The sequence below is a fragment of the Parasteatoda tepidariorum genome, chromosome 7, assembly GCF_982258835.1.
Source record: "Parasteatoda tepidariorum strain Cologne lab strain chromosome 7, Ptep-v5.0, whole genome shotgun sequence".
NCBI classification, from domain to species: domain Eukaryota; kingdom Metazoa; phylum Arthropoda; class Arachnida; order Araneae; family Theridiidae; genus Parasteatoda; species Parasteatoda tepidariorum.
In genome coordinates this window covers 29,267,678-29,294,081 of record NC_141761.1, presented here as the reverse complement: position 1 = coordinate 29,294,081, position 26,404 = coordinate 29,267,678, and the positions used below count along the sequence as shown (strand labels likewise).

The 26,404-nt window shown below is 31.5% G+C and overlaps 3 protein-coding genes across 7 annotated transcripts in view; 1 reads left to right on the top strand and 2 right to left on the bottom strand.

Annotated features, from left to right (window-relative positions):
- The window catches only part of LOC107447554 (long-chain-fatty-acid--CoA ligase 5), a 47,140-nt gene extending 31,431 nt beyond the window's left edge, over nucleotides 1–15,709 (bottom strand). The window contains exons 1-5 of the mRNA XM_043046007.3: nucleotides 15,284–15,709; nucleotides 9,032–9,155; nucleotides 7,693–7,760; nucleotides 5,872–5,973; nucleotides 1,258–1,357 (exon numbers count right to left, since the gene is read on the bottom strand). Coding sequence (XP_042901941.2) covers nucleotides 1,258–1,357; nucleotides 5,872–5,973; nucleotides 7,693–7,760; nucleotides 9,032–9,155; nucleotides 15,284–15,451 — 562 coding nt within the window. The 5' untranslated portion in view covers nucleotides 15,452–15,709. The remainder of the gene's footprint in view (nucleotides 1–1,257; nucleotides 1,358–5,871; nucleotides 5,974–7,692; nucleotides 7,761–9,031; nucleotides 9,156–15,283) is intronic.
- Nucleotides 1–26,404, top strand: part of LOC107447559 (uncharacterized) — an 85,112-nt gene that overhangs the window by 44,890 nt on the left and 13,818 nt on the right. The window lies entirely within an intron of this gene.
- Nucleotides 20,810–26,404, bottom strand: part of LOC107447553 (long-chain-fatty-acid--CoA ligase 5) — a 73,816-nt gene continuing 68,221 nt past the window's right edge. For both annotated transcript variants that reach the window (XM_043046009.3, XM_071183667.2), the window contains 3 exons: nucleotides 26,001–26,102; nucleotides 23,297–23,368; nucleotides 20,810–21,113 (listed from right to left, as the gene is read on the bottom strand). In XM_043046009.3, the coding sequence (XP_042901943.1) occupies nucleotides 20,955–21,113; nucleotides 23,297–23,368; nucleotides 26,001–26,102 (333 nt within the window). In that variant the 3' untranslated portion in view covers nucleotides 20,810–20,954. The remainder of the gene's footprint in view (nucleotides 21,114–23,296; nucleotides 23,369–26,000; nucleotides 26,103–26,404) is intronic.

The window sequence follows — 26,404 nt, the reverse complement described above, 5'->3', positions numbered from 1 at the left end:
GCGCAGCCTTTTACGTTTTATGTAATTTTTCTAATAAAATTATTTTCTTTATCTTTGACCACTTATCTCTTTTTTATTTATTGTTTTTTTTTTCTCTTTAATTTTATATTGTTAGTTCTCTTAAATTGTTAGAAAGAACGATTAGAGATAAAGGGGCGCTAAACACTGCTAGCACCATTGTAACTTCTATATTCATGAGGTACAGAGTTCCGGTTTTATATATATATATCCGGTTTCATTTCTTATATCGATTATCATATTGTTTGAATTATTTTTAATCCACTATAATATTCCAATAAAGAATTGATTAGTTCAGTTTTTGTGGTTGTTCTACTGCTCATAAGGTGAGCTTTTGTTCTTTTTATATCGCTTATAAGGTGAACTTTTCTTTAGAAACATAATAAATATTTCCTTTTCACAATAGATATCCGTTAATTGTTTATTTAAAGCAGCTAAGACTAAATGTTTTAATAAAGCATTTAACAACATGGTAAAATGAATACGTTCTGAAGAACTGTCTGGTTATTTATTTATGATTCATTTAATAATGGCGTGAAATATATTTTTCCTATTAAATTTAGTTCCGCAGTGGACTGATCGTTAAGACACAGTTCCCACCAGATCACTGAGTCAAGCATCAGTGTGCGGGTGGGTGACCATTTGGATCAGTCTGCGTAGGGAACTAGGGTGTGCGGTATTGGTCCTCGTTAAACTGTTCAACCGTAAAGTGCTCGACTTCGCGTGCAGGTCGTCGGGCCACCAAAGCAGGGGAGTCATCCTCTCTGCAGAGGATCAAAATTGTTATGGCATGTCTTCGGATCATCCTCAGGGATGTTTCCCAGACTGCCGCCAATAGCCCATTGTGCAGCTCTAGTGCGACGTAAATGAACTACAACAACAACTATTAAATTTACTTTTCAGTGTTGTATTTTACTAAATGAGGAGTAATAAGAATTATAAGTTTAAAAACCAGAATTTTCCATAAACAATAGCTATACCAAGCTGAAAAAATTATCAAATAAATTATTTAAATACTATAAATGTTGGTGTTAATTATTTAATTGCCAGAATTCTCGTTTATACAAATATACAAGTGTGTGTGCAATTGTATCAGAAATATTTCATCCCGGTGATTACAAATTATACAGGTGAGTTAATTTTTTACCAGACTTTTTTTTTCTCAGTGATTCATAACATGCTTTTAACAATCTGAAATATTAAACTCATGTGTTATGACTGTTTATAGTGAGTATTTACCATGGTTGATGATATAGGCAATAGTGGTTAATCCAAGATTCATGTAAAAGGGAACCAACACCATCGAGTATCCGGCACATGCATAGACTGACAATAAAGACTGTAAGAAAAAATTCGATTGTTTCATTTACATGTAAATGGACTACTTAAATGGATTTTATGCAAATGGAATACTTTAATAGATTACAGAAATTGATGGCAATCACGCCAGGTTTTCTTCAGCATAAAACTTAATTTAAAATGAAAAACCTTAACATATGCTTCAAAAACAGTATTATTAATTTTTTCCTACTCATCTCCCCTTATCGATTTAAGTGAGCAAAAGTGACATAGATAATTTTTTAAACATTTCATTTGCTTATTGATTGACTACGTTATGTCCCTAAAACCACCATACACACCTTTATTATTTAATTACAATCTGAATGAACGTTCTTAGAAGGGATAAAAAAAAGAGTAAATAATTTTAAAAAACTGGCTTTAATCAGCTGTACGTAATCTAGCACAAAACTAAAAGTCATATGCAGACGCAATTAAAAAAGAGAAAATTAATTCCAATTTATTATAATTATTATTATTTGTTGTCCTTTCTGGTGAATTTACGTCATTAGATTAAGCAAAAAATATTTTTAGAAGTTTAACTAATCAAAATAAAGATTCAGTATCATTCGGCACTTAAAATGATGCTATCGCTTGTACGCATTTCATGAAAGTCACAATTTATCCTAATCAAGCAATTTTCTTCACTAGTTTTGCAATTTAGTACACAACTTAATTTTTTTAAATTTAAATTACCGTTGACCTTGCATTATTTAAATGTATCGAAACACTTTTCGAACACATAACTTTAGAGAAATTAAAAACTTGAGAATTTGCCTTTTGAAACTTGTTTAAAAAAAAATATTAGTTTATACACAGATAACATTACTTATCCTCACCTAAATATTAAATTCCGACCCTTATTGAGTATACTTTTCTAACTTAATTAATAATAATTCAAAAAATGTTTACTAACTACTATCATTGCTTAGAAAATAATTTTTAACAGCAAAATTACAATTTTTAATTTTTTGTAAATAAACATAAAATAAATTTGTTTTGCAAATTATTTTTCCATAAAATCCCAAACGTTCGTCCGCCATCGATATAATTTGTTGTAAGTGATCATCGAAACCATGGAATTTATTGTAAGTGATCATCAAACTGAATTTAACTCCCAAAATAATGTTTCAGATGGGTAAAAAATCGCAGCGAAAGGGTCTACTGCTATTTAATGATGATACAATCAATAAAAAAACGCTTTATTTTGCTAGTATCGAAGTTAATTTTCTTAACGTGAAAAAGGTGAAGGATAAAATGAAGCCAAGTTATTATCTGTTACAACTACGTCCCCTCGAAATCTCTGAATCACATTTATCACGTAGTTTTACGTGTACTCTCTTTCCATCCATTTCAATTTATCCCTCTGTTTGTAGCATTGCAGTCGTCATTTTCTTGATAAAATTAATATATTATTCATGAGTGAAGTACATTCATTTTTTCGCGAACATTACTTCTGTGGGTTGTCAGTTCACATTATCAGAAAATAATTCTTAATAATGATTTGAAACTTTATTTTTTCAAAAACATATACTTATTTTTTCTTCACAGTAAAAGTATGCCAAGTTTTTTAGGTGAGCTATAAAATACATTTTAGGTTTTCTTTCCCCATAAAACTTCCCCCTTCCCAAACCCCATATATACTTTATTTTAGAACATTTGATTTAATTTTTTAAATATTTTTCACAAAAAGAAATGTACAGAAAATTAGTGAAATTTGATGAGGCCGGGCCCATGTTTGAGAGTTCGTGGGTTCGAACCCCGCCTGTCGAAGACTTCCCGTGTAATAAATGGTGACTGATGCACATTAAATCTGTTGAGTCGCAAAGTCCTCCATGTTCCCATAGCAAATCGTTACCTCTATAGGTACTGGATTGGAAATCGATCATTCTCTGATTCAGGTCAAAAATTACGATCTGTGGATGAGTGAATGGATGTATGAATGGGTCCGCCCTATAAACGGGTGTGACGCATGGGTGTGGCAGAAGTCGAATTCTTGACCATAGATGGCGCCACTGGAAAACAAGAACAATCGCACCCCTCAGCCTAAAACAGGCATACGTCAACCAGTGAAATTTAATGAGTAAAGTACTTTTCTTCCTTAACTTTCAAAAATCTTTTTCTTAAACGTAAGAAAGAAAAGAAAGAAAAATTAATTATATTTCATACAACTCAGATGCTTAGTTAATAATCGAACGATTTTTCGTCGGGTTGACGCGTTTACTAAATACTATAGAGCGAAATAGGAAAATTTTGATTATAGACAGTGATCAGTTGTAGCATTTTTAAGAGTGGTTGCTTTTTAAGGTATCCGACTACCTTCGGGACAAAAGTTTTGAAAAATAAATATTTTTCACAACATTATTGCAATTTATATTGTATATTTATTTAAATAAACATATTTAATAGAGAAAATTTTAATATACAGGAAATTTTTTGTTTAAAGAGTATTTTTTAGATAATTTTAATGAAAATAACTCATTAACGGAAAACACTCTACACAGAAAACTATTGTACATGCAGCTATCAAACTTTTTGAGCCGTTTCGTATAACCCTCTGAAGTGTTATGAACCTCAACTTAAATGATAGCATGAAATTAAAAAAATTTATGGAATGTTAAGCATATTTTTCCATTTTTTTTCACATTTTCTTCACATTATCTACTGCAAAATATCTCATAAAACAAAAAATAATACAGTTATCTGAATTCTGGAGGTCTGTTACATAACCACCAATACAAGAAACAATCTCTGAAAGTTTGAAGACAAATTTATTATAATTAGTTGAGTTATCTTGTTTTCCGTAGACAAAAAACAGCAAAATTGTCATTTTGAGAAATACACAATTAAAGTTTATAATTACATTTTTTCTAAAAACTATGAATGTTTGTCAGTAGGAAGTTATTATATTTTATAGGGGGCACATTCCTTCACACATTTTCTTAGTTTTATTTAACGTAGCGATATTTTAAAGTATTTAGTGAATAACATCAAAAGTCTACTACTTATAAAGCATTTAACACAGGAACAATTTTTTATTAAACAACCATCTTACTGTATTTTCACACTTTAAAATATATGTCTAAATATAGTTAAAATAAAGACACAAATAGAAATGGATCCGAAACTATTACCTACTACCGGCTTCATTTTTGTAATTTCCGGTAAGTTGGGCAGCTGTCATCTGTTACTAAAATAGCTATAACTAAAGTTCTGCTTGACGTGCATTCAAAAACAAAACAGTTTTTAAAACTAGAAAAATTGGGCATTATTATAAAGCAATAAAATAAAAAAGTGATTTTTTGTGAAAATCCTCTTTTTTAAGGTAGTCGGATACCTTAAAGAATTGAAAATTTCAAATAATTAAAAAGCTGTTGTTATTAATAACGTTTCGCATTTCTGTTGAATCATTTCTCAAAATATGATAGACATAACTATGTTCATTTCTAAAAGGAAGATAAACTTTAAGAAACAAGCGTGTAATAAAGTAATTTTCAAAATAATATGTAATTCCATACTTATTTAAAAAATAACAAAAGGCAACTAGGAGTGCATTTTCGACGAAAAGAAGTGGCGATCATATGGCAACTGACGTACAATTTTTGTTGTAGTCACCCTTGTTGCCAACGGCGATCATTACATTTAAATTATTATACTAAATTCTAAAAAAATATTCTGCAAAAATTCAAACATAAGATGTTTGTTTATGTCCTATTTGTACTATGAGTAATCCACTAATGACATACGTATTGTATTGTAAGTTATAGAACTAGAATCAGTCCTACATTTTATGATTGAAAAATTATTATGATTAAAATTGTATTAACAGAAATATTTCTAAAAAAATGAAAACGTAAAGTTTATGAAAAGGAATATTAATTTGTATTGGTATATAGCACCTTCTCTTGGCTAGCTGCGATTTAAAAGTTGATAGGATTAAAGTTATAACAACAGAAATAACTTCTAAAAAAATAAAAGCATTAAGTTTATAAAAATAAATATTAGTATTTGTATAGAATCTCCTTTTGCTTAGCTGCGATTTAAAAATTATTAAGATTAGAATTATAATAACCGAAATAACTTCTAAGAAATCAAAAAAAAGTTTATAAAAAGGAATATTTGCATTGGTACATAGTACTTTTTTTCTTAAGTTAGTTGCGATTTAAAAAATTCTAAGATTAAAATTATAGCAACTACAAAATATAAATAACTTGTAAAAAATGTAAGTATCAAATTTATAAGAAGAAATATTAGAATTTGTAAATAGTCACTATTCTTGCTTAGCTGAGAATTTAAAATTATTACGATAAAAATTGTAAAAACAGAAATAACTTCTAAAAAATGAAGGCATAAAGTTTATAAAGAGAAAGATTAGAATTTATACATAGTACCTCCTCTTGGTTAACTGTGGTTTGAAAATTATTACGATAAAATTATAACAACAGAAATAACTTCTAAAAATTGAAAGTATGAAGTTTATAAAAAAAAGAATAATAGTATTTGTATATTTAGTACCTCCTCTTGGTTAGCTGCGAATATTCCAATAAAAGTATCATTTTCAGGTTTCAATCCTAGCTGAATAAAACCAGATCCCACATTCTGAGTCCGTTCTATAAACTGCAATGCATAAATAATAAAATTATATAACTATAAAATTTTTCATTGTGGAAATTTCGAACATGTAGAGAAGTTTTTTCTAGTTTAGCCGCGGTCCTTGTCATCCCTCATTTCTCATGTTGTGATGTTTTAAAAGATTGAATATTCTGTCTATCAGTAATAGTGCGCTAACTATGCTATATAAAGCTGAAAATTCAGTTATTGTAAAAATGACATTTGTTTAAATATCAAAGAAGTTTTTCAACATTTCTAACTAAAACAAGACACCAACAATTCCATCACTTCAGACGATTTCTATATGACAGTGACGTCAGTCATAAAGCAGCAAATTCTTTAGGCGATAATAAAATTCAAGCTTTTTTATTTTCTTATACCGCAATGGATACTCCACATTTCTCAACAAAAACTATAACTTATATTTCCCGTTACTGTTTTTTTTTTAATTTTTTAATTTCAATTTATATTTTATACGTCTTTACAAAACTGGGCCTTAGTCAGTCAATTTTAAAACAGTTCCAAAAATCTCGTCTGATTTTTTTTTAATCTGTCATGTTGTACTACTTGCTTTTTTACTATTACTATGCTAACCCTTGTTTTTGATGACTCGATTTTAACAACACACAAAGTATTTTTTTCAATTGGGTATGCTATAGCCTACGTCACAGATCGTGTTATTCCTACTAAATTTAACTAGTAAACAGCATTTTCTGCGAACCTGATTTCTAGCAACAAGTAAAAGCATCAAACGAAGTGTCTTGTTTATAAGTCGCTACTCGCCAGGTTGGAATTGTATTAGTCTAGTTCCTTTGGAAATAATTTATATTGTTGTTTTACCGAAGTTTATGAATTTAGTAAACATATTTAAAACTCAGTTTATTAATTAAACTAAAAGGTAAATGTTATTCCTAGTAAGAGGAAGTAGTTGTGCTTTTTTCATATTATACCCAATTAAAAAAATATGCGTATAAATATTATAATCTTGGAATATCTCCCAATAAACCTTTCTCTACCATTAAATGTGTTATTATTAACTCATTAATACCCCAATACTTGATCAAGAATCTCCTTGTGTTCTTGGTTAGGTCTAAAGTTGTTGTTGTTACTTATCCTCTAATAGTCTGACGAAGTCAGACAAGATCCAATAGGTTGTTGACCCTCAAAAAGTCGATGACAAGAAGTGGAGTAGCATATAAGTCCTCCTTGCAAAGGCCCAAGCAGTCAAGGATATGTTCGGCTGAGGCCTGTCGGGCTTCACATTTGGAGCAGACTGCATAAATCTTTCTTCCTTCAAAGTACGAGAGACTATTCGTGTGTCCACTTGCCAATCTGGAAATAGCTGTTAGAGATGCTCTATCACCTATATGAATAAGTGAAGAGCCCGGTTCCTTGGCCGCATACCAATGATGAGAGGGGGGGATCCTCCACTTTTTTGATAGATGGCTTTTGATTTTCGAATGATACTCTGAATAGGCATGGGCTGAATACGAAGGTGTTGAATAACTACAGCCCTCCTTGGCAAGCGATCCGCTCGCTCATTGCTAAAGATTGTCTTTGTTGACCAGGTCTAAAGTTACAAGGCTTAGTTGGCTTTGGTAACCACTAATTCGGTATTTATTTGCTGTTCAATGACAATTTTAAAATAAGATGTATATAAACTATGTTATAGATACATTTCACCGTGTTAGTAAGTAAAATAACAGACACATATGAGTTAATTACCTCACTGTAGGATTGCCACTGATACTTTTGTGCTCCAGGTGGTTTTCGTCCGATGCACGGACCATCATCTGAAACATTTAGAAAAACCTTTTGTGACGTACATTTAAGACACAGATTTATTACGGATACTTACTATGGAATGGTGCAAAAAGTGTTATCACTATTTATTAAATGGTAAAAAGTAAATTTTGTTAAAAGTTTCTTGTATTTAATTCAGATGAGTCCGAATTCCGCCTTTAAAAGCATTAAGCATAAAGAAAATTGGAAATATTATAACTTTTTTTGGCCATCGTTTCACTATTTCTCAAAAGCGAAATTTTGTCCTCTCTGAATGCATGTTCGTTAATAACTCGAGAATGGGTGCATCCATTTGGATCGTGCTTTCCAGGGCTGGTTTGCAAAAAGTCATCTCTTTCCAGTGACATGCGTTCGACACAGTATCGAGAATACGAAATTCTATTGTCCCGTAGTGAACTGATCGTTAAGACACGGTTCCCAGCAGATCACCGAAGTCAAGCTTCACTGGCTGCTGTCAGTGTGCGGGTGGGTGACCACTTGGATCAGTCTGCGTTGGGACCGAGGGTGCGCGGTATTGGTCTTCGTTAAACTGTTCTACCGTAAAGTGCTAGACTTCGCGTGCAGGTCGTCGGGCTACCGAAGCGGAGGTGCCATCCCCTCTGCAGAGGATCAAAATTGTGATGGCATGTCTTCGGATCATCCTCAGGGATGCTTCCCAGACCGTCGTCAATAGCCCATTGTGCAGCTCTAGTGCGACGTAAATGAACTACAAACAAGCGAAATTCTATTGACGAAAATTATTGTGATAGATTAAAACTTTCGCTGTCATGGAAACAGCAATTTTACAAAGTATTAAGAAAAAATAAAAGAAGACGAAACCATTGGGGGAAAAAAACTTTAATATTCTTGAAGATCGATGAAATCATAGTTTATAAGCAGAAGTAAAGCCTTCTCAAACAAATATGCAGGTTAACATAAGTTATCGAAAATTAAAGGAATAGTATATTTAACCAGGCATATTTTTAATTCGTTCAAACTACATTTCAATTTCAGGGCTTTTAAATTCATTAAATTCTTATTTTAATACCAAGTATTTATAATAATGACTAATTATTCTCGTCTTTTTTGATCGTGAATTTTAAATTCTCAAACTTTTTATTCTTATATTTTCAATCAAAATAGATCGTAAACTTTATAAACAGTTCATTAGAAAATCTTTTGGATTCAAAATGTAGTCTATATTATTTTATAATAATATAATAATTTAAGCCGAGGCTCTTAAGTTTTTGAAACCTTTCGAAATTGTTGGTGAAAACCATACTTGATACTTTCAATCCATGACCTAGGACGTCGTAAACAGTTTTTATTTCTGGAGAACCCGGTATCGTTTCGATCACTATGTTAGGATCCTCAGAAAGGGGGGATGCTCTTATTCGTTCTGGACCCTAAAAAAGAATAACATATGAAACTAGTTTATAGAACAAAACAACAAGTATCTAACACATTAAAAAGAGTGTTAAAAAGAATGCAAGATATATCACCACGGTGTAAAATTCAAAATATCACTATTTTTTGAATGATTGTTTAAAAAGTCTACTAGATGGCACCACTGCATTGCAGCTTTTATAATTTTACAGTATCTCTACAATATACAGGTTGTTCAAAAGATGTGGAAACAGTCTAATATCTCTAGAAATCCAGCTCAGATCAAAAGTCTAAAAATACATGTATGAGAAATTCTTAAAAGATGCATTCCATGGTACAAACTTGAAATCCCAAAATCAACTCGTGGGGTTTGGGGCATCATTATAATCTTAAATAGAAACCACAATTTATTTTTTAATTGAAGATTCGGTTTCTTCAGAAAAAATGCTCCAATTCAGCTTCAGGATTGTGGGGATTAGAGTTATCGACTATGTCAACCTTCATCTATCAAAAGAAATCTCGTGATAAAATCAAGTTAACATGTCTTATATACTAGTGAATTGGTATTTAATATTTGTAGTGGTAGTTACGCCACATTACTCCCTTTCCAGAATTTTATCTGTGATAGAATTCGATGAACGAATATCACTAGTTGATTCATGCTGTTTTTATTTATTTATATAAATTTTTGGTCATTATATTTTAATTTTTTTTGTAGCATTTCGCTAATTTTTTTTGTTTTTGTTTATAGCAATTCGCACATTATTTTTTTTCTTCTTCTTCTTTTTTTTTTTTAATATCATTTCACTCGTTATTTTTTTCCTTCAATTTTTTGTTATTGACCGGGAGACTTTATTTACTTCATGGAATTTTTTTTTCTTTGAGCAGTATATTGTTAAGCAAATCAACTGTTTAATGTGGATCATCCATCAATATTGGCAAGTTCTTATCACGTCCGGGTCACCAATGTGGGGATTAGAGTTATCGACTATGTCATCCTTCATCAATCAAATGGTACCTCGTGATAGAATCAAGTTAACATGTCTTATATGCTTGTGAATTGGTATTTAATATTTGTAGTGGTAGTTACGCCACAGGACAATCATTTTAATTTAAAGGTGGCACTGTAATTGCAATAATTAAAGAAAAATTGATTAAAATAGAAACACCTCAAGAAATACATGCCAGATAGGAAAACTAAAAAATAATCCTGTTTATTATTTTGAAGAAAAAAAACTAACTAACGATGTCAAAATTGCTCCTCTAACTCCTTTAACGAGGAAGATTCCCAGGGATCGGGGCTGTTACAAAACATTCATTGGTCAATTTTTTTAAATTTACATCTATAGACTAAATGCAGTAGGTCGATTTAACCCCACATTTAAAACTCGTAATTTTCTACGTCGCGGACAAATTTTGCACTATCTCACTGTAATTTTCCCTTGTGAACATTGTAATTCTTCTCTTCTAACCTCTTCTATTACAATTCAAAAGAAAGAAAAGAACTGTAGTTGATGATTATATATTTGTCATACCAAACTCACAATATCCTTTAAGTGCTTTGGGCAAAGAATGAAGACTTTTCAGCACGCAGTGATTCAAGTGTTAAAATAAACTTATGTATGCATAAGTCAAGTGCTTGACGTATTTGATATGGTTGTGGCCATAAACGATAATATTTAAGGACGACACATTCTGATCTCGTCACGACTCTTTTATTAAATTTTTCTCCATATGTATGTGTTACCGGCAAAGTATGAAACGCCGGCATTGTATAGAATGCCGGATGCTTTTAGGCAAAGTATGAAATGTGAGAAGTATTACATACTTTCCCCGGGCATTGCATAAAATGCCTAGGCATTCTATAGAATGCCAAATGCTGTTTTGGCAAAGTATGAAATAAACGTCCTCATGAGGTTATTATGTAAATGATGTGCATGTTACTGTGAATGACCGAAATCGGTGGTTGTTGACTTTCACCGGTGAATGTTGAGAATCACATAGTCGCTTTGGTGAATGTCCGAAATATTTATTACATCTAATTTGATATTAATTTATTCGTGGATATCATTACATTTATTCGATATTTTAATACTTACTGACGATAGATTAGAAGAAACAACAGTGTTTGGAGTATCGGGCAATGTATACCGGGCAATGGCATTTGACCTTTAAAAAAACATCAGTGTAGGATATATCGGGCAAATGTATACACGGCAATGGCACTTAACTAGACCTAGTATGACTAAACCTTTGGTAAATGTCCGAAATATATACTAGGTCTAGTGCCACTATCCGATATACATTTGCCCGGTATACCCTACACTGATGTTTTTTATAAGGTTCAGTGCCATTGCCCGGTATACCCTACACTGATGTTTTTTTAAGGTCAAGTGCCACAGCCCGGTATACATTTTCCCGGTATACCCTACACTGATATTTTTTAAGGTCAAGTGCCATTGCCCGGTATATATTTGTCCGATACTCCAAACACTGTTTCTTCTAATCTATCGTCAGTAAGTATTAAATTATCTAATAAATGTAATTATATCCACGAATAAATTAATATCAAATCTGATGACGTTATGAATTTGTCATTTTCGAATGACATTTTGACGAATCGGAGATGTATTTTATACTTTGCCGGTTTCTCATTCGACATTCTATAGAATGTCTAGGCAATGAGTGAAATATAAATCACTTCATACTTTGCCGGCTAATTTTAGGCATTCTATACAATACCTAGGCATTCTATACAATACATAGGCATTCTATACAATACCTAGGCATTCTATACAATACCTAGGCATTCTATACAATTCCGGATTTCACACTTTGCCGGTAACACATGTATTATGAATGAATGATACTTCTTTGGGATTTATAGTTATAATGCGGATTTTTTTAACGGAAAAGTACCACATTTGTCCTTTTTTCCAGTTGCTATTTATTTAACCTAGTTTTCAATTAAACTTTTTGATACATTATCTTTAGTCTTGGATATCTTTCCAAATGATAAGGACTGCCTACTTCAATCCTGCAAAGCCATTGAACTTTTCGGAGAAAGAAAATATATCGTTCACTCTATCAGCTGTTATCAAATAATTCATGCATTCATAAACAACTACAGTTCAATTTTATTGTACTCTTTTTTTTTAATTCAGTTTAAGCATAGTATAATACTAAGCTGATAGCGTTGCTTTGCTTTAAAAAAATACTATCATTCCATTATTTTTATCAGTTTATCAACACACTCATGTGGTTGTTAAAGTGAAGAATAAATGAAATTTCTTTTTTAAGTTCAAAAACTTTAAAGAGTTTTTTAACTAAAATTAGAATTTGTAAGGATTTTTCCTTTTCTTCAAAGATATTTTTTGTTCATTAGAAAAAAAAATAACAACGTCCGTAAATGCAATTAATGAAATGTAGAATTTTTTACACTATTTTAAATTTCACGGCTCTACTGAACAATGGATCTTCAACAGTTCCTAAATCCTTTGGTTACGGAATCCTACATGATCGAGTTTCTTTGACTGTAAACTTTTAAAAAACAGTAAATATACTAACAAAAAGAAAGAAATTTTGAGTTATGTGTTTGCTGATAAAACACGTTTATTACGTTAAAGAAATTATTTTTTTTTTTTTTTTTTTTTGATAAACGTTGAGGACAGTAACCAGGGAAACGTTATTCTTTATTTTTGAAATGAGTCGTTTTATTTTGATCTGAAAATGCTTATGAAAAAAATATGCATTTATAAAAAGTTAAATATTTCGATGAGAAATATTTAATTTTTTATAAATGCGTATTCTTTTCAAAATTTATTGTTATATATTGCTATTGAAAAATATTATTATTACTTTTTTTAATTTTGCTTCATTTTTATTGACCTTTTACAAAAATAATTTGCTATAAATATCTGAAATATTAAATAAACTATGGATTATTAATTGGATATAGATAATCATTACTGATAAGAAAAGAATTAACTCTCGGAGTCCCTGTAATACTTCCGCGGAACCCCATTGTTCCGCAGTACACTTTTTGGGAACTGTTGTTCTAGGGTTGTAACAATAAAACTGCAAAAATGAATCAAGCCGTCCACATTCCACATAATATTGATAAAAGAATTCAACAAAAGCACGAGGATAACAATGCATTTTAATCTGAGTTTTTCCTTCTTTTATGACGCTACAGCCAATAGTAGATCTTGGCTTGCTAACCAATGTTACTTCAAAACTTCCTGTTCTACGGATTTTCATTTCAATTTTTCATTACTATGTAATTAGTTTTTTTTTTAATGTGAATTGCTGAGCCGCGATGGCTCAGCAGATAGAAAGTTCACCTTCCAAGGAAGTGAACCGGGTTCGAATCCCAGGGATGGCCGATCGATACGAATACCGCACATGGATCATACAAACCGCAGTGCTGACGTAAAACATCTTCAGTGGTAGACGGATCATGGTTAAAGTCCCCTTGCTATCAGGCTAACTCTGAGAGGTTTTCGTGGTTTTCCTCTCCATGTAACGCAAATGCGGGTTAGATTCAATAAAAAGGCCTTCACGAAGACAAATATTCTCCCAATACTTGATCCAGTAATTCCCTTGTCTTCTGGATTCAAATTTATAAGGCTGCGGAGTTAAAAATTCGGCTGTTCAACGACGGTTATAAAATATAAAATATAATTTAAATTGCTGTTCTTTAAAAAAAAATTAAATCGAAATTGTCACTCGCAAACGGAATGCAGTTAACTGTTTTTTTAACTGTTAGATGTTAATTGTTGTTGTTGTTAATTTACGTCGCACTAGAGCTGCACAATGGGCTATTGGCGACGGTCTGGGAAACATCCCGGAGGATGATCCGAAGACATGCCATCACAATTTTGATCCTCTGCGGAGGGGGTGGCACCCCCGCTTCGGTAGCCCGACGACCTGCGCGCGAAGTCGAGCACTTTACGGTAGCACAGTTTAACGAGGACCAATACCGCACACCCTCGGTCCCTACGCAGACTGATCCAAGTGGTCACCCACCCGCACACTGACCGTAGCCAGTGATGCTTGACTTCGGTGATCTGCTGGGAACCGTGTCTTAACGATCAGTCCACTGCGGGACGTTAGATGTTAATAATAGCAGTATTCCTGTCTTCTTTTCACTCTTAAAAAGGCTTAAAATCGTATTGCTCAGTATCGTTGCTAAGTTTAACTTACATAGGACCAAATATTGATCAAACATGAATATAAATCCAACTTAACGATTGTATTTTAAGTGTAACAGTATTAGCTCATTTTTCTGGTATTGTGAATTTATTTTTAATCGAAGTTTGTAATATCTGTTACCTATAATAATCCAGCTATTGGTACAGAAAAAAACTCGAAATTTCTACATACAATTAGAAAATATATTACAAAACAATATTTTCCTGATTTACTGATTTTTACTTGTTAAGTGTTGTAACAGTTTTCCTTCTTAAAAGCATTTTCTTTATTGTTCTTCATATTCACGAAGAAAAATTAATTCGAAGCACTATGAAAACAATGAACTAATTTAATACAACTTAAACGGGTTAAAGATATTAACAAAAATGATAAATTATACTTTCTAACGCAATTTTAAAAAAGAAATTTTATCTAAAAAAGTATTATTTGTATACAATTATTAGAATAAATTATAGAAATTTGGAAAGTTTCTCGAGCTTCTTAGAAGTTTTCATTTTTGTTTATTTTGTTAATACGAAGTGTAAAAAGCTTTTCTGTAAAAATCAAAAGATCCTTGTATGTAAAATGTATGAAAATATATTTTAATAATACCACAACAAAGACATTTTCTACACTAAGTATTTTGAAGGGAAGGTTATATGAACAATGCGGAAAATAAAAAGCGAACAACTATAATAAATTTTGATAGTGTAAAAAGGGAATGTTTTCTTCAGAGAAAACCAGTACTTGTGTCTCATTTCGTAACTTAAGATAACTTTTCCATTAACTCGTCAGTCTACTCGTATTTAAGATAGGTTTTCGAACTTTTTTATATTGTGTCTGGAAAGTGAAAATCAGATCATTACATCAAAAGTTATTTAAGCTGTTCGCTTTTATTTGCGATGAACAAAGATTTAAAGTAATGAGAAAGTCAACAAAAAAATAGAGTTCTTACCGGTAATAGAATGGATTGTTTATTCAGATCAACATGCTTTGGCTTGAAAGGTTCTTTGGCATAAACAATGTGTTGTTTGCTTATATTTTTTTGATAATGGACACTGGCCAGAGTTCGAAGATGGCGAGTGACCCTCGTAAGAGGAAGCATCTTTTTCGAAACAAACATTTTCGAATTATGACAGGAGGAAATTTTCAGCTCATAACAAGGAAAGTGCGATAACTATTTTTATACGGATTCTGTCTGATATCATTATCATAATAGATAACAGAAGATGTACTGCACCTTGAACTTGATAATTTTTTTGAAAGTCACAGTTCTTGTATAATGCTCAAACCAAAACACCTTCTCATCTAGATTAACTGTGACGAGTTTTATTACCATTGAATATCATACTTCCTGCCATCGAGTAAAAAAACTAGTTCCACGAAATGAATATGTAGGTCAGAGTCGGAAATTATCTTCGGTTATGTAGTAGAGAAAGAAGTATTGTTAATACGCCTCTAATCTCTATAATAAAAAATCTTAAACACCGCTGGGGATGTTTTGGATTTTTTACTTTATGTTACATTTTGCTTCGTAAGCGCAAAAACTATAAAACTTAGGTATTTGATATTTAGAAGATATGTAGAAAAATGTACAGGGAACAAGATGAAAAAAAAATAGTGCGTGGAATCCCTCCGCGTGGAAGAAGTTAAACTTCGCAACCTGCGACGTTAATTGTAGAAGAATCAGCAGCCGTAGAAGGATCACTAGTTCTATTCAACGACTCTTTTTCCTGCTTCGCTCGCTTCCGTGCTTTGTAAATCACGGTAATATTGTGCATTTTTCCCTCGTGGACCTCTTGAACCAGTGCTTGTGGTTGCCTCATTGTCTCGCTCTGGAAAATGTATTTGTATTAATAATGTATGCGAATGCGTCATAATGTAATTTCAGAAGAGAAACAATCAATTGATATTCACAAGAGACGTTCCTTGACATAACCTTAAATCCGTCGCATTGTCCGTGGGATTGTTTTCACTCATTTTTTACAATTGTTATCCACTAAATTTGAAAATAAAAAATACTACCCTATTAAATTATATGTGTATCAAAACAAACTAAAAAAGTATTTATGGAAAAACAAAAGTTTTATGACTTTTATTATTTTTATGCTAGTAAGAACCGAAACAACATGGAAATGAATGAGGGAAAACTGGATCCTACCACGTGATTTCCCCGCCAATAAAAATGTAGCGTTAAATGCTTAACGCAACCTTGTTGGAAGTCGCATAAGAAGTATAACTTCAATAAAAAAAATACAACATTTGGTAATTAATTGGAGAATCGTTAACTATTAAAGTTGTAATAAAACATACTATAAGGACAGCTCTGCATTCTACTTAAATGCAATTACTGAGCAGAAATTTGACTTGTTGTATAGGCTGTCTTCGTTTATGAATTCAACACAAGTTTCTTTTTTTTTAATTTCAAATTCGCTCGAAAGTTAATGATATTTTAAGTGCTTTCTTCGTGAATTTTTTATTCACTCTTTTTGCTTTAAATAATGACTATTTATTGTTGCAGAAAAATTTCTCTCCCTTCAAATCTTCATTTTAAAAGCTTGCGCTTGACTCGATGCCAAAAGTAACCAAAAATTAATAACTACATTAAATAAATAAGAAAGTGTGATGTTAGATATTTGCCAGATTTATATTTTAACATTGGTTTCGATATTTTTAAAACTACACATAAAAAGTCGAAGAGAAATAAAAGCTGTTTCCAATTTGAACGATTATTGTTAGATATTGCAAACAAGTAAAATTACTTCTCATTTTTATTACTTTTCATTCTTTTTACTAATTGTGAATATAAAAGTTTATAAAATATAGATATTTTTATCGACTTTTAAGGAAAAAAGCATACAAAAAGGAATGAAAAGCTTCCACGGGGGTCAGTATAAGCAACACGAACAGAGGGCGAATCCCTCTACTTACGTAAAAAATTATACGTTTTAATATTTAGAAATTTTTGCAAATTGTAGAATAGTTTTATAGTGTATTTTTTTTTACATTTTGTGGTCATTAAAAATCCACTGATCTCGAATATTATGTTTGTAAGAAAATTTTCTAGATGGTTACTTGAATCCAATAACTTACCTTTCTGATGACTTTTTCACGTAATAAAAAATTCCAACCAAGAAAAGTAATTCAAATATATTTTTACTTAATCAATTGTTTTGTTAAGGAATTGTTTAGAAATTGCTTTGTCAACAGAAAAAAAATCTCTAAAAATATTTTTTGTGATAATTTTATTTAATGTTCTCCAATTTATTTTACGCTAGGTCTTAAAAAGTCAGACGCTTTCTTTTTATTTCATAGGTCTATTTTCTGCTGTTATTGACGCTTGTTTGTTACTGCTTGTTAGATTACTTTTAATATAAATTTCCAACATAAACAGTTTGAAAACTATAATTTTCAAGTATATGAGTGAGGAGTACTACTGTGATAGAGATAGGCTTCAGTCAGCAATTTCCTAAAATTGAAAGACAATCTATATTATATAAAACGCTAATACGTACGTATGTATCAATAAAACCGATGTTATTTCTTTTCTCGCGCTGGCAACAGTTTTCATTTTTAATTGATTGGATTCGGCGCGCAAGAGCACGTAGTGAGCATCATATGGCTAATCCATGTTATATAAAACGCTAATACGTTTTAATTGATAGGCTTCGGCGCGCAAGAGCACGTAGTGAGCATCATATGTCTAATCGGGAGAATTCTCACAGAATTATCAAAAAAATTCTCACAAATTATCTTCATCGAAGCCGATGCTTTACATTCGGCGTTCAGTACTATTTCATATTGTTTTACAACACATGGTTTTAGCCCTCTGGTGGGAAAGACTTTAAAACAAAACTTACAACAGTTACTTTTCTCAGTAACTGAAATTTAGAATAGTGTAATTAAGAAAAATATGTAAATTGTTTGCAATTTCAAATTAATATTGAAATGCACAGGTTTAGAATTTTCTACGGTGAAAGGTTTTCGGAACTTCAGTGTTCAAAAAAGTATACAAAAACTAGATGTTAAGAACGTATCCAATGAGCGAGCATCGGATTGCGAAGCAATCCGAAATGAACTGCGAAAGCAGTTCCGGGGGTTGGCGAGCACCAGCGAGCAGGGGGCGAAGCCTCCTAGTTATGATAAAAAGGATACCGGGGGATACATGAAGCTAAGTCCTCGCGCAATGAAAGAAGAGTTTTCAGACTTTCATCTACTGGAAAATGCTCAACCAAGAAACTTATTCAAGTAACACATTTATATGTTTGTAAAAAAAAAAAAAAAAGGGGGGGGGGTGGGAGAAAAAGAAATGCGATGCTCAGCACAATTAGAAGGTTTCAAAGATTCATTTAAATAAAATCGACTAATTATCAGTTGCTGCAGGCGCACAGCATTTAAACTTCAGCCAGCAAGTTATCATCTGGGACAGCCAATGCATACAAATAATTTTTTCTAATGAAAAAATAATTCAATTTGAAGGGCGCTGGGCCCATATCCAAGAGGTCGTGGGTTCGATCCTCGCCGGCCGAAGACTCCCCGTGTAGTAAATGGTGACTGATGCACGTCAAATCTGTCGAATCTCAAAGTCCTCCATGTTCCCACAACAAATCAATACCTCTGGGGGTACTGATCCAGGAGTTTCCTTGTCTTCTGGATTGGTTCAAAATTACAAGGCTACGGAGTTGAACGTAAGTAGTCTTAAACCCATGAAATTGGGTCGACTGTTCAACGACGGTTATAAAATAAAATTTGAATGAAGCAGATGTATGGAAGTGCTATTGGCATGATTTAAGAATAGAAATATTCTCTAAGTGCGCAACAGCCGGAGGCTCTGGGATTTTTTGCTTACAATAGCGTGGGTTGAATTGCGTTGAAAAATTAATTCGAGAGCTTACCAAAATGTCCGAGCAAGTCATCTTTTACTAAAGGCGGAATTTTTTGCATGATTTCACATGGAAATTGTATATATTAACAAACCATCGCTACTATTTATTGAAGTAACAGTATCGAATATTTGTTTCTACCCCAAAATTTTAAACTTTCTAACTAAGTCTCAAGATCTCAATCCGATAATTAAACTATGGGGTGTATATTTTTAGCACGAAGTTCATGCTAATGGGAGGCATTTAATATCAAGAAAGTGGAAATCTACTATCGAAATCAAACAGTATAAAATAGACTCTGAACTCTCAAAAACTAGTTTCATCCATGAAAAATAGAATAGTTGCAGTAATTCCGGAAAATGACTTTTGCACGAGCCCATAAAATTGTAATATTTTTATATACTATATTTATGTTCACTTGATTGAAATACTAATTTTGTACATACCACTTTTTTTCTGATAATTATAAAATGAAAATCCTGTTTGCTGCGATATTTCTTAATGTAATAATGCATTAATATTTAAATAGTTTTTAATTTTATTTTTAAAAATTTTTTTTTCACTGACTGATTACTAGATAATAAAATTCTTAACTTCAAATTGGAGCAAACCGTCGTCATCAAAATTCTACGTACACTAGTAGAAATATCTACAATAATTTCTTGCAACTTAAAGCAAATACCTTGTTTGGTATTTTCCTTCTTTTTTTTACTACCTCTCTCAACCTATTTGGCATTGAAAAAACTTGATCACGTGTTTTGTTTGTGGTTATTTTGTTCCAAACATGTATTGTGACAGAGTTAAGCATTTCTTTGGATATTTCATATTTTGCCTCTTGATTAGTAAATCCTGTTAATGCTCTATTAGGTTAAGGTTTGGAGACTGTGGTGGCCTCTCTCTCGAAGGAACAGAGTTTGATAAAGAACACTTGCATAAAGCATCTAAGTTCAAACAAATAAGACACATTAAGTTCACTTAAATAAGCACCATAATCATATTTTTGTTGAAAGTAAATTTTATATTTTCGTCCTGGAAAATCCTTTGGGGTAAGATACATTTTAACCACTAGATTAACTCAAGATGCTTTAGAGAGTTTGTTTAGCCAAATTAGAGGTCTTGGCAGGTTTAATGACCATCTAAGTCCTACCGAAGTCATTAAAAGAGTTAAACACTTGTTAATTGCAAATAACCTACCTAATCTTTTGTCAAAAGTGTGCACAGAAGTAAAAAATTCAGAAATAGGTTGTTATTTAACTGCGGAATTGTTAGAAAAAGCGTTTAAAAAAGATACAGCAAAAAATATAGTTTCCGAAAATAATGATATTCCAGACAAAGTTGCAGAAATAATGCATGACTTAACTAATTCCATTCCTATGTCTTGGGACATAAGGGATAATTCTACGTTTTAGAGATCACATAAAAACACTTCTGAAATTGAAATGCTTTTATAATTAAATAAAGTACGTATATTATGTTATTGAAATTATTTGTAATGCATAGGGAATTAAAGCATCTTTATTCCGCGGGAAACCAGACATGAATTAAAAAGTTGGCCATTTTAACTATCATCTGCATATTCAAGAACACAATAAATATAATTTGCTTGCAAAAGAATTTATTTCGTTTTAAAAAAAAATACTTTGAAATAAAAATACATTCTAAAAGCCACAAATATGTTAGTATAAAAAAATGAATGATTTTCATATGAATCGTTTATAATACAAAATGGTTGAAGAAGAGATCTCATGAGTTACTAGAAGATACCAGAGGACCTTCTTCATAGAGTTTTTTATATAAATGTTCGTAATGTTTACGGACCACATTTCTCTTCACTTTATAAGTTGGTGTCAGTTGATCGTTTTCGAAAGTGAAGGGCTCCGAGAGGAAGGCCAAATTTTTTGCCTGAAAAATAAATTTCAAGCATGAACATTAGCAAAATTGTAGATGTTAAACACATTGAGTGCCACGTCATTCATCGGAGACCGATAGTACAAAATATGATGTAAAACTAAAATTACATTATTTAAAGTAATTGCTGAACATTTATTTCAAATTTATTCAGTTTTTGTTCATTAAAAGTCAAAGTTTTATTTAATTCAATCTGTAAGCTGTGAGCTTCTCATTGCTCTCACAATACGAGCGCTTCTAAGCAGCGCGCGTGGCCTGACGGGATTTCCTTTGACATGCTCGTGGTACTTAACCTGTTAAGTTTGTAAAGGGTGTTGTTAGCTTTCACATTCTTTTATTTCCACAGACATACACAGACGAACGATAAACAAAACATTAATAACAAGAAAAAGTCGTTTGGTTGCCTAGCAACCAGCTAGAGTTGCAGTTATTATATCGGCAGATGATTTAAAACAATTATTCAAACTGTTTATTGATGACGGAACAGGTGTCTCACACAAATACTGCGTCGTAAATGGACACAAAGATGAGAATAAGAGCGAAACATGTACATTGAACACCAGTGGTTCTTTCCAGTAGTATGTCCACAAATTCTTGGCGGAGAGAGCAGGGCAGTGCTCAAAGTGGATACTGTCCATAAGTTCGTGAAGGTTTCAGAGCAAGCAACATGAATCACGAAGTACATTTGTTAGGTGCAAATGCCTTGGCTCAAAATGAGTATTAAAGAAAACGGACACAACATAAAATGCATCTTTTGAATGTTGAAGAAATTGTTATTGAATTTTGAATTGTTATTAAATGTTATTGAAATTTTGACAACAAATAGCACAATTTGAAATTAGTTCTTTAAACACTAAGTATAATCATTGTCCTGGACTTCCGAGACAGAGCGAACTGAACATATAATAAAAAATAATTTTTCAGATTCATTTAATTTCATGTAGGCTCAGTCTGAAATTCGATCTCATTGAGTTTCAAAATAAAAGTAAATAGAGTGAAGTTTGAGTGCTTTTCTTCTAAAAAATTTATATCCAAGGTATTGGACAAAAAGCTTTATAATGTTGTTATAAATTATCTGAAAACTCCCTTACTATCCCCACTTAGCTAACCTCTTCTATCAGAAAAATTAGGTTGATTTGAGGAGAAGAATTAAATTTCATTTCGACAATCAGGTGAGGTATTGTTTCGTTTGTATTTTTTCATGCTAAATTAAGTGAGATAAATCCCGACACAATCGGACTGACAGTTTAAAAGGCATATTCACTGTGGCAAAATCAAAGAGTGTTATAAACTTAGTCTAAGGCGAAAAGAAACATAAAAACCAGTTGGCTGTTTTGGGTTCATGAGACTTTCATTTTCCTGCAGAATGTTAATCCTCTAAGGGAAAAATTGCGGAGCAAAAGTGGCTTAAATTGGTTCGGGATCAAAACTTAACGACCAAATTTTTGCTGGACAAAACTTCGCTGATCCATAACTTTTCTAATTAATAAGCCAACAGTACGAAATCCGAAGTCTATAGAATAAAAGAGAACGAAGAAAGTTTAAGCATTGCCTAAAATCTCATTAAAAAATAAAATTGGATATTTTTTTGGAAAAAAAAATTTATTAAGTCAATTAGTATATTATAGTTCTAGCTTTTAATTTAAAATAAGAAAAAACTATAAAAAATAATTAACTTAAAATATTTGTTTTAAAAAAAATAATTATAAATTAAAACCATTGAAACATTGAGTTCCTTTCTAAATTATCGAAACGTTTTTAATATATATTTAAATTAAAATAATAAAATATGAAAAAAATTATTTCGTATTTTTACTTTTATAAAAAATAAGTTAATTATGAATTTGAATTTATTAAAATTATATAATCTATAAGATATTTTCTATTAAAATTAATGCAGAAATTAATTGCAATTTAACGTTAATTATCGAAATATGTCCGCTCGAAATTTTATCCACGCGAATTTTGTCCGCGTGAAGTTATATTCGCGAAGTTTCGGATGCAAATATTCGCTTAATCAAATTTAGTACATTTACCGCTTAAATAATAAGTTGGGGATTTTTGCTTTAATTACAGTACTAAAAGGGCCAAATATTAAGATTAAACTATAAATTTAACTAGCTTAAACTAAATAAACAATGCATTAATAAACTCAATATTTTAAATTATAAAATGACCTGTTCTAAGGGATTCAGATGCTTTCTGATTCCAATTGCATGCAGCATCAGCAAAAATTCCTTCCTCAGCTCCTGCAATAAAAATTTATGATAATGTAAGCTTATCCCGGAACTATTTTTCGACGAGTTTGTTACAATATTAACTAGCAGGACATTAAAAATGAACTCGATTTATCTTTATGTTGACAAAAAAGGATGGCTGCTACTATACATAAAGAAGTTGAACCAAACTTATAAAAAAGTAAACTCGAAACCTAAATTCTTCAATAGATATCACTTTAAATTTCATGTGTCTCTATATAACATAAAAAAGCAATTTCATAAAAGCATTTTTCATTGTAATCAGAGCATTCTTATTGGACAGAATACTACATATGATATGATCCAGTTTTCCAAAGTTAAGATCGAGACTTCTTTGTCGGAATCGGCATAAAATGAATAAAAGTTTTAAAACATATTGTTTTAAGTTATACTAGTGGGCTGCGCCAACCCCCGTAAATTGCAACGCAATCTTATATGGTTTGCTTCGCTCGCTACTAACTTAGGTACATTGCAAATACACAAAATTCCAAGAATTCAAAACAATCATTCAAATCCATATAACAACTTTTTTTTAAAAAAAAAAATTACGTCTTTTCAGTAAATACTAAGTCATTAAAGTAAATTTGAATTCAAATAAATGACATGTAATTCGTTAAACCTATTAGAAATGTGCTATAGTATCAAATCTTAAAGCGTAACACCACGACTGAGACTCATTTTTCGATGAATAACAAATAACAATAATAAAACAAATAAATTCGTGATATAAATCAAAAATCGTCAAATAAATTCGTAGTATATAAATTCGTGAAAAAAAGCACTTTCGACAAAATACTAAAATAGAGATCTATCGACAAAGACTACTCACTTCGGCTTAATTTAATAGCATGAGATTGCCGCAGCTGATAAAGTGAATTTCTCTCTGGTTATTTCAGTTTCCATTTTTAAAAGCGCTATATGTTAAGCCACCTCAGCTAGATTTGGCATGTGACATTTTTAGCATGAGACATTTTTTTCGATTTTCTAGCGTTGCCAATCGGGGAGTTGTAATGAGACTTTTTTTTGTCGCCGTGTAAGAGAAATATATATATCGATAGTTATAAGGATATTTTTACTTGTGAAATATTTCTTTACCCCTAATTTAAGTAAATTTAACTTAAATATGTTTTTGTCATTGCTTTTTACTATTATTAAATTTTCGGTTTTCATTATTATTCTAAATTAAAGAGTTAAAATAATAGGTTATCTATAAGTTAATACTACGTACAATGTTATCTCATTGCGCGATATTTCTCGATTAACTCTTTTAAATCGGTATCTAAATTTAATGACGGTTTTACAATTTTCAAAAAACAAGTTATATTTACTTTTATTACAAGCTTTGCCCAGTCAACGAAGGCAATGTTGTTGACGTATGCCTGTTTAGGCAAAGGGGGTGCGATTGTTCTTGTTTTCCAGTGGCGCCATCTATGGCCAAGAATTCGACTTCTGCCACACCATACGTCGCACCCGTTTATAGGGCGGACTCATTCATACATCCATTCATCCAAGGATCGCAATTTTGACCTGAATCAGAGAACGATCGATCTCCAATCCAGTACCCCCAGAGGTTTTGATTTGTTATGGGAACATGGAGGACTTTTGCGACTCGACAGATTTAACGTGCATCAGTCACTTTACTACACGGGGAGTCTTCGGCCGGCGGGGTTCGTACCCACGCACTCTCGGACATGGGCCCAGCGCCCTACCGACCAGGCTATCCCGGCCAACCAAGGGCATTAAAAATAATGAATACAAGATGGTAAATCATTATTAGAAATTGAGTTTTCACATTATTGCTAGTTAATCTCTTTGGCGAAAAACATTTTAACAATTTTTTTCAAATAATTGAAAGCTAATAAAAATTTCGAACGAAAAAAAAGATCGTCGATGATGTGCACTAGAAACTGAATAAATTTTTTGTCATAAAACTTAAATTTCAAGTTTCATTTTATATTGTGCTTAGCTGTTTACGTTCGGAAATTGATCTGAACAGAATCATACAATTTATCACGTTCCGACGAAGGCAGTTGGAGCATGAGCGCAAGCAAACAGGATTCTTTTTAGTTCATACATTTTAAGTGAATAATTTCAATTTCTGAGAAGAAGAAAAAACTGTTTTGTGCTACAATTGCGAAAGAATAATTCCAGTTGGTGAGCGGGAGCGAATAGGGGCCCTAGTTTTTTTATAAGCATAAGTTGACATCGTTTGTTCAGTACTAGTGTAGCATTATAACTCATTTTTATTCGATAAAACCTAAAAATGATTCCTACAAACATGAAACCATTTAAAGAATAATTTCAGAGCTTTACGCAAAGGAAAAAAATTATTACTTTTTAAATATAAATCAAACCAAAATTTGCGAAAAACATCGAATTAAAAAAAATTAAATCTGTTCGAATTTGCTGCATCTATGCGATGCCAATCTCTGAAATTTTAAATCTCAAAATTAAATGGTGTGAAATTACACTTCAATAATATTTGTAAAAAATAAGTTACTGCTTACCTGGAATTAAAATTTTTACCAATCAAAAAGTTCATTAAAAAGGGATAAAAGAACAGTTTTTGTAATTTTTTGCTTAAAGAGAGATAAGTATTTATTTGTGAAGTGAAGGAACTCACTTTGCTTGAAAGAATTTCTGGCATTTTATCTGCGTATCCTTTAGATACTAACCACTTCTTGAACATTGTGGGCTCTGGTACGACTAGAGTAATAGCATAGTCCTACAAATTACAGAGAGTAACAAAGAAAAGTTAGCAAAGTATGTGCTTTATTTAAGACATTAAGATAAGAAAAAAAAAGATATAATCATCAGCTCACACGATTATATCCTTAAAAAGGAGTGCTTTCTAAAATTGTATCAATATAGCCAAAACAAAATATATCATTACAACAGTTTGAGGAGCATTGAAAAAATTTTTTGATACAAATTTTTTTTCCATGTTTTCTCTACATTTTGAAGTTATTTTATGAGTTCTATATAGTTGCAGCTTATGCGCAAGAAATAAAACTTATTGAATTTCTT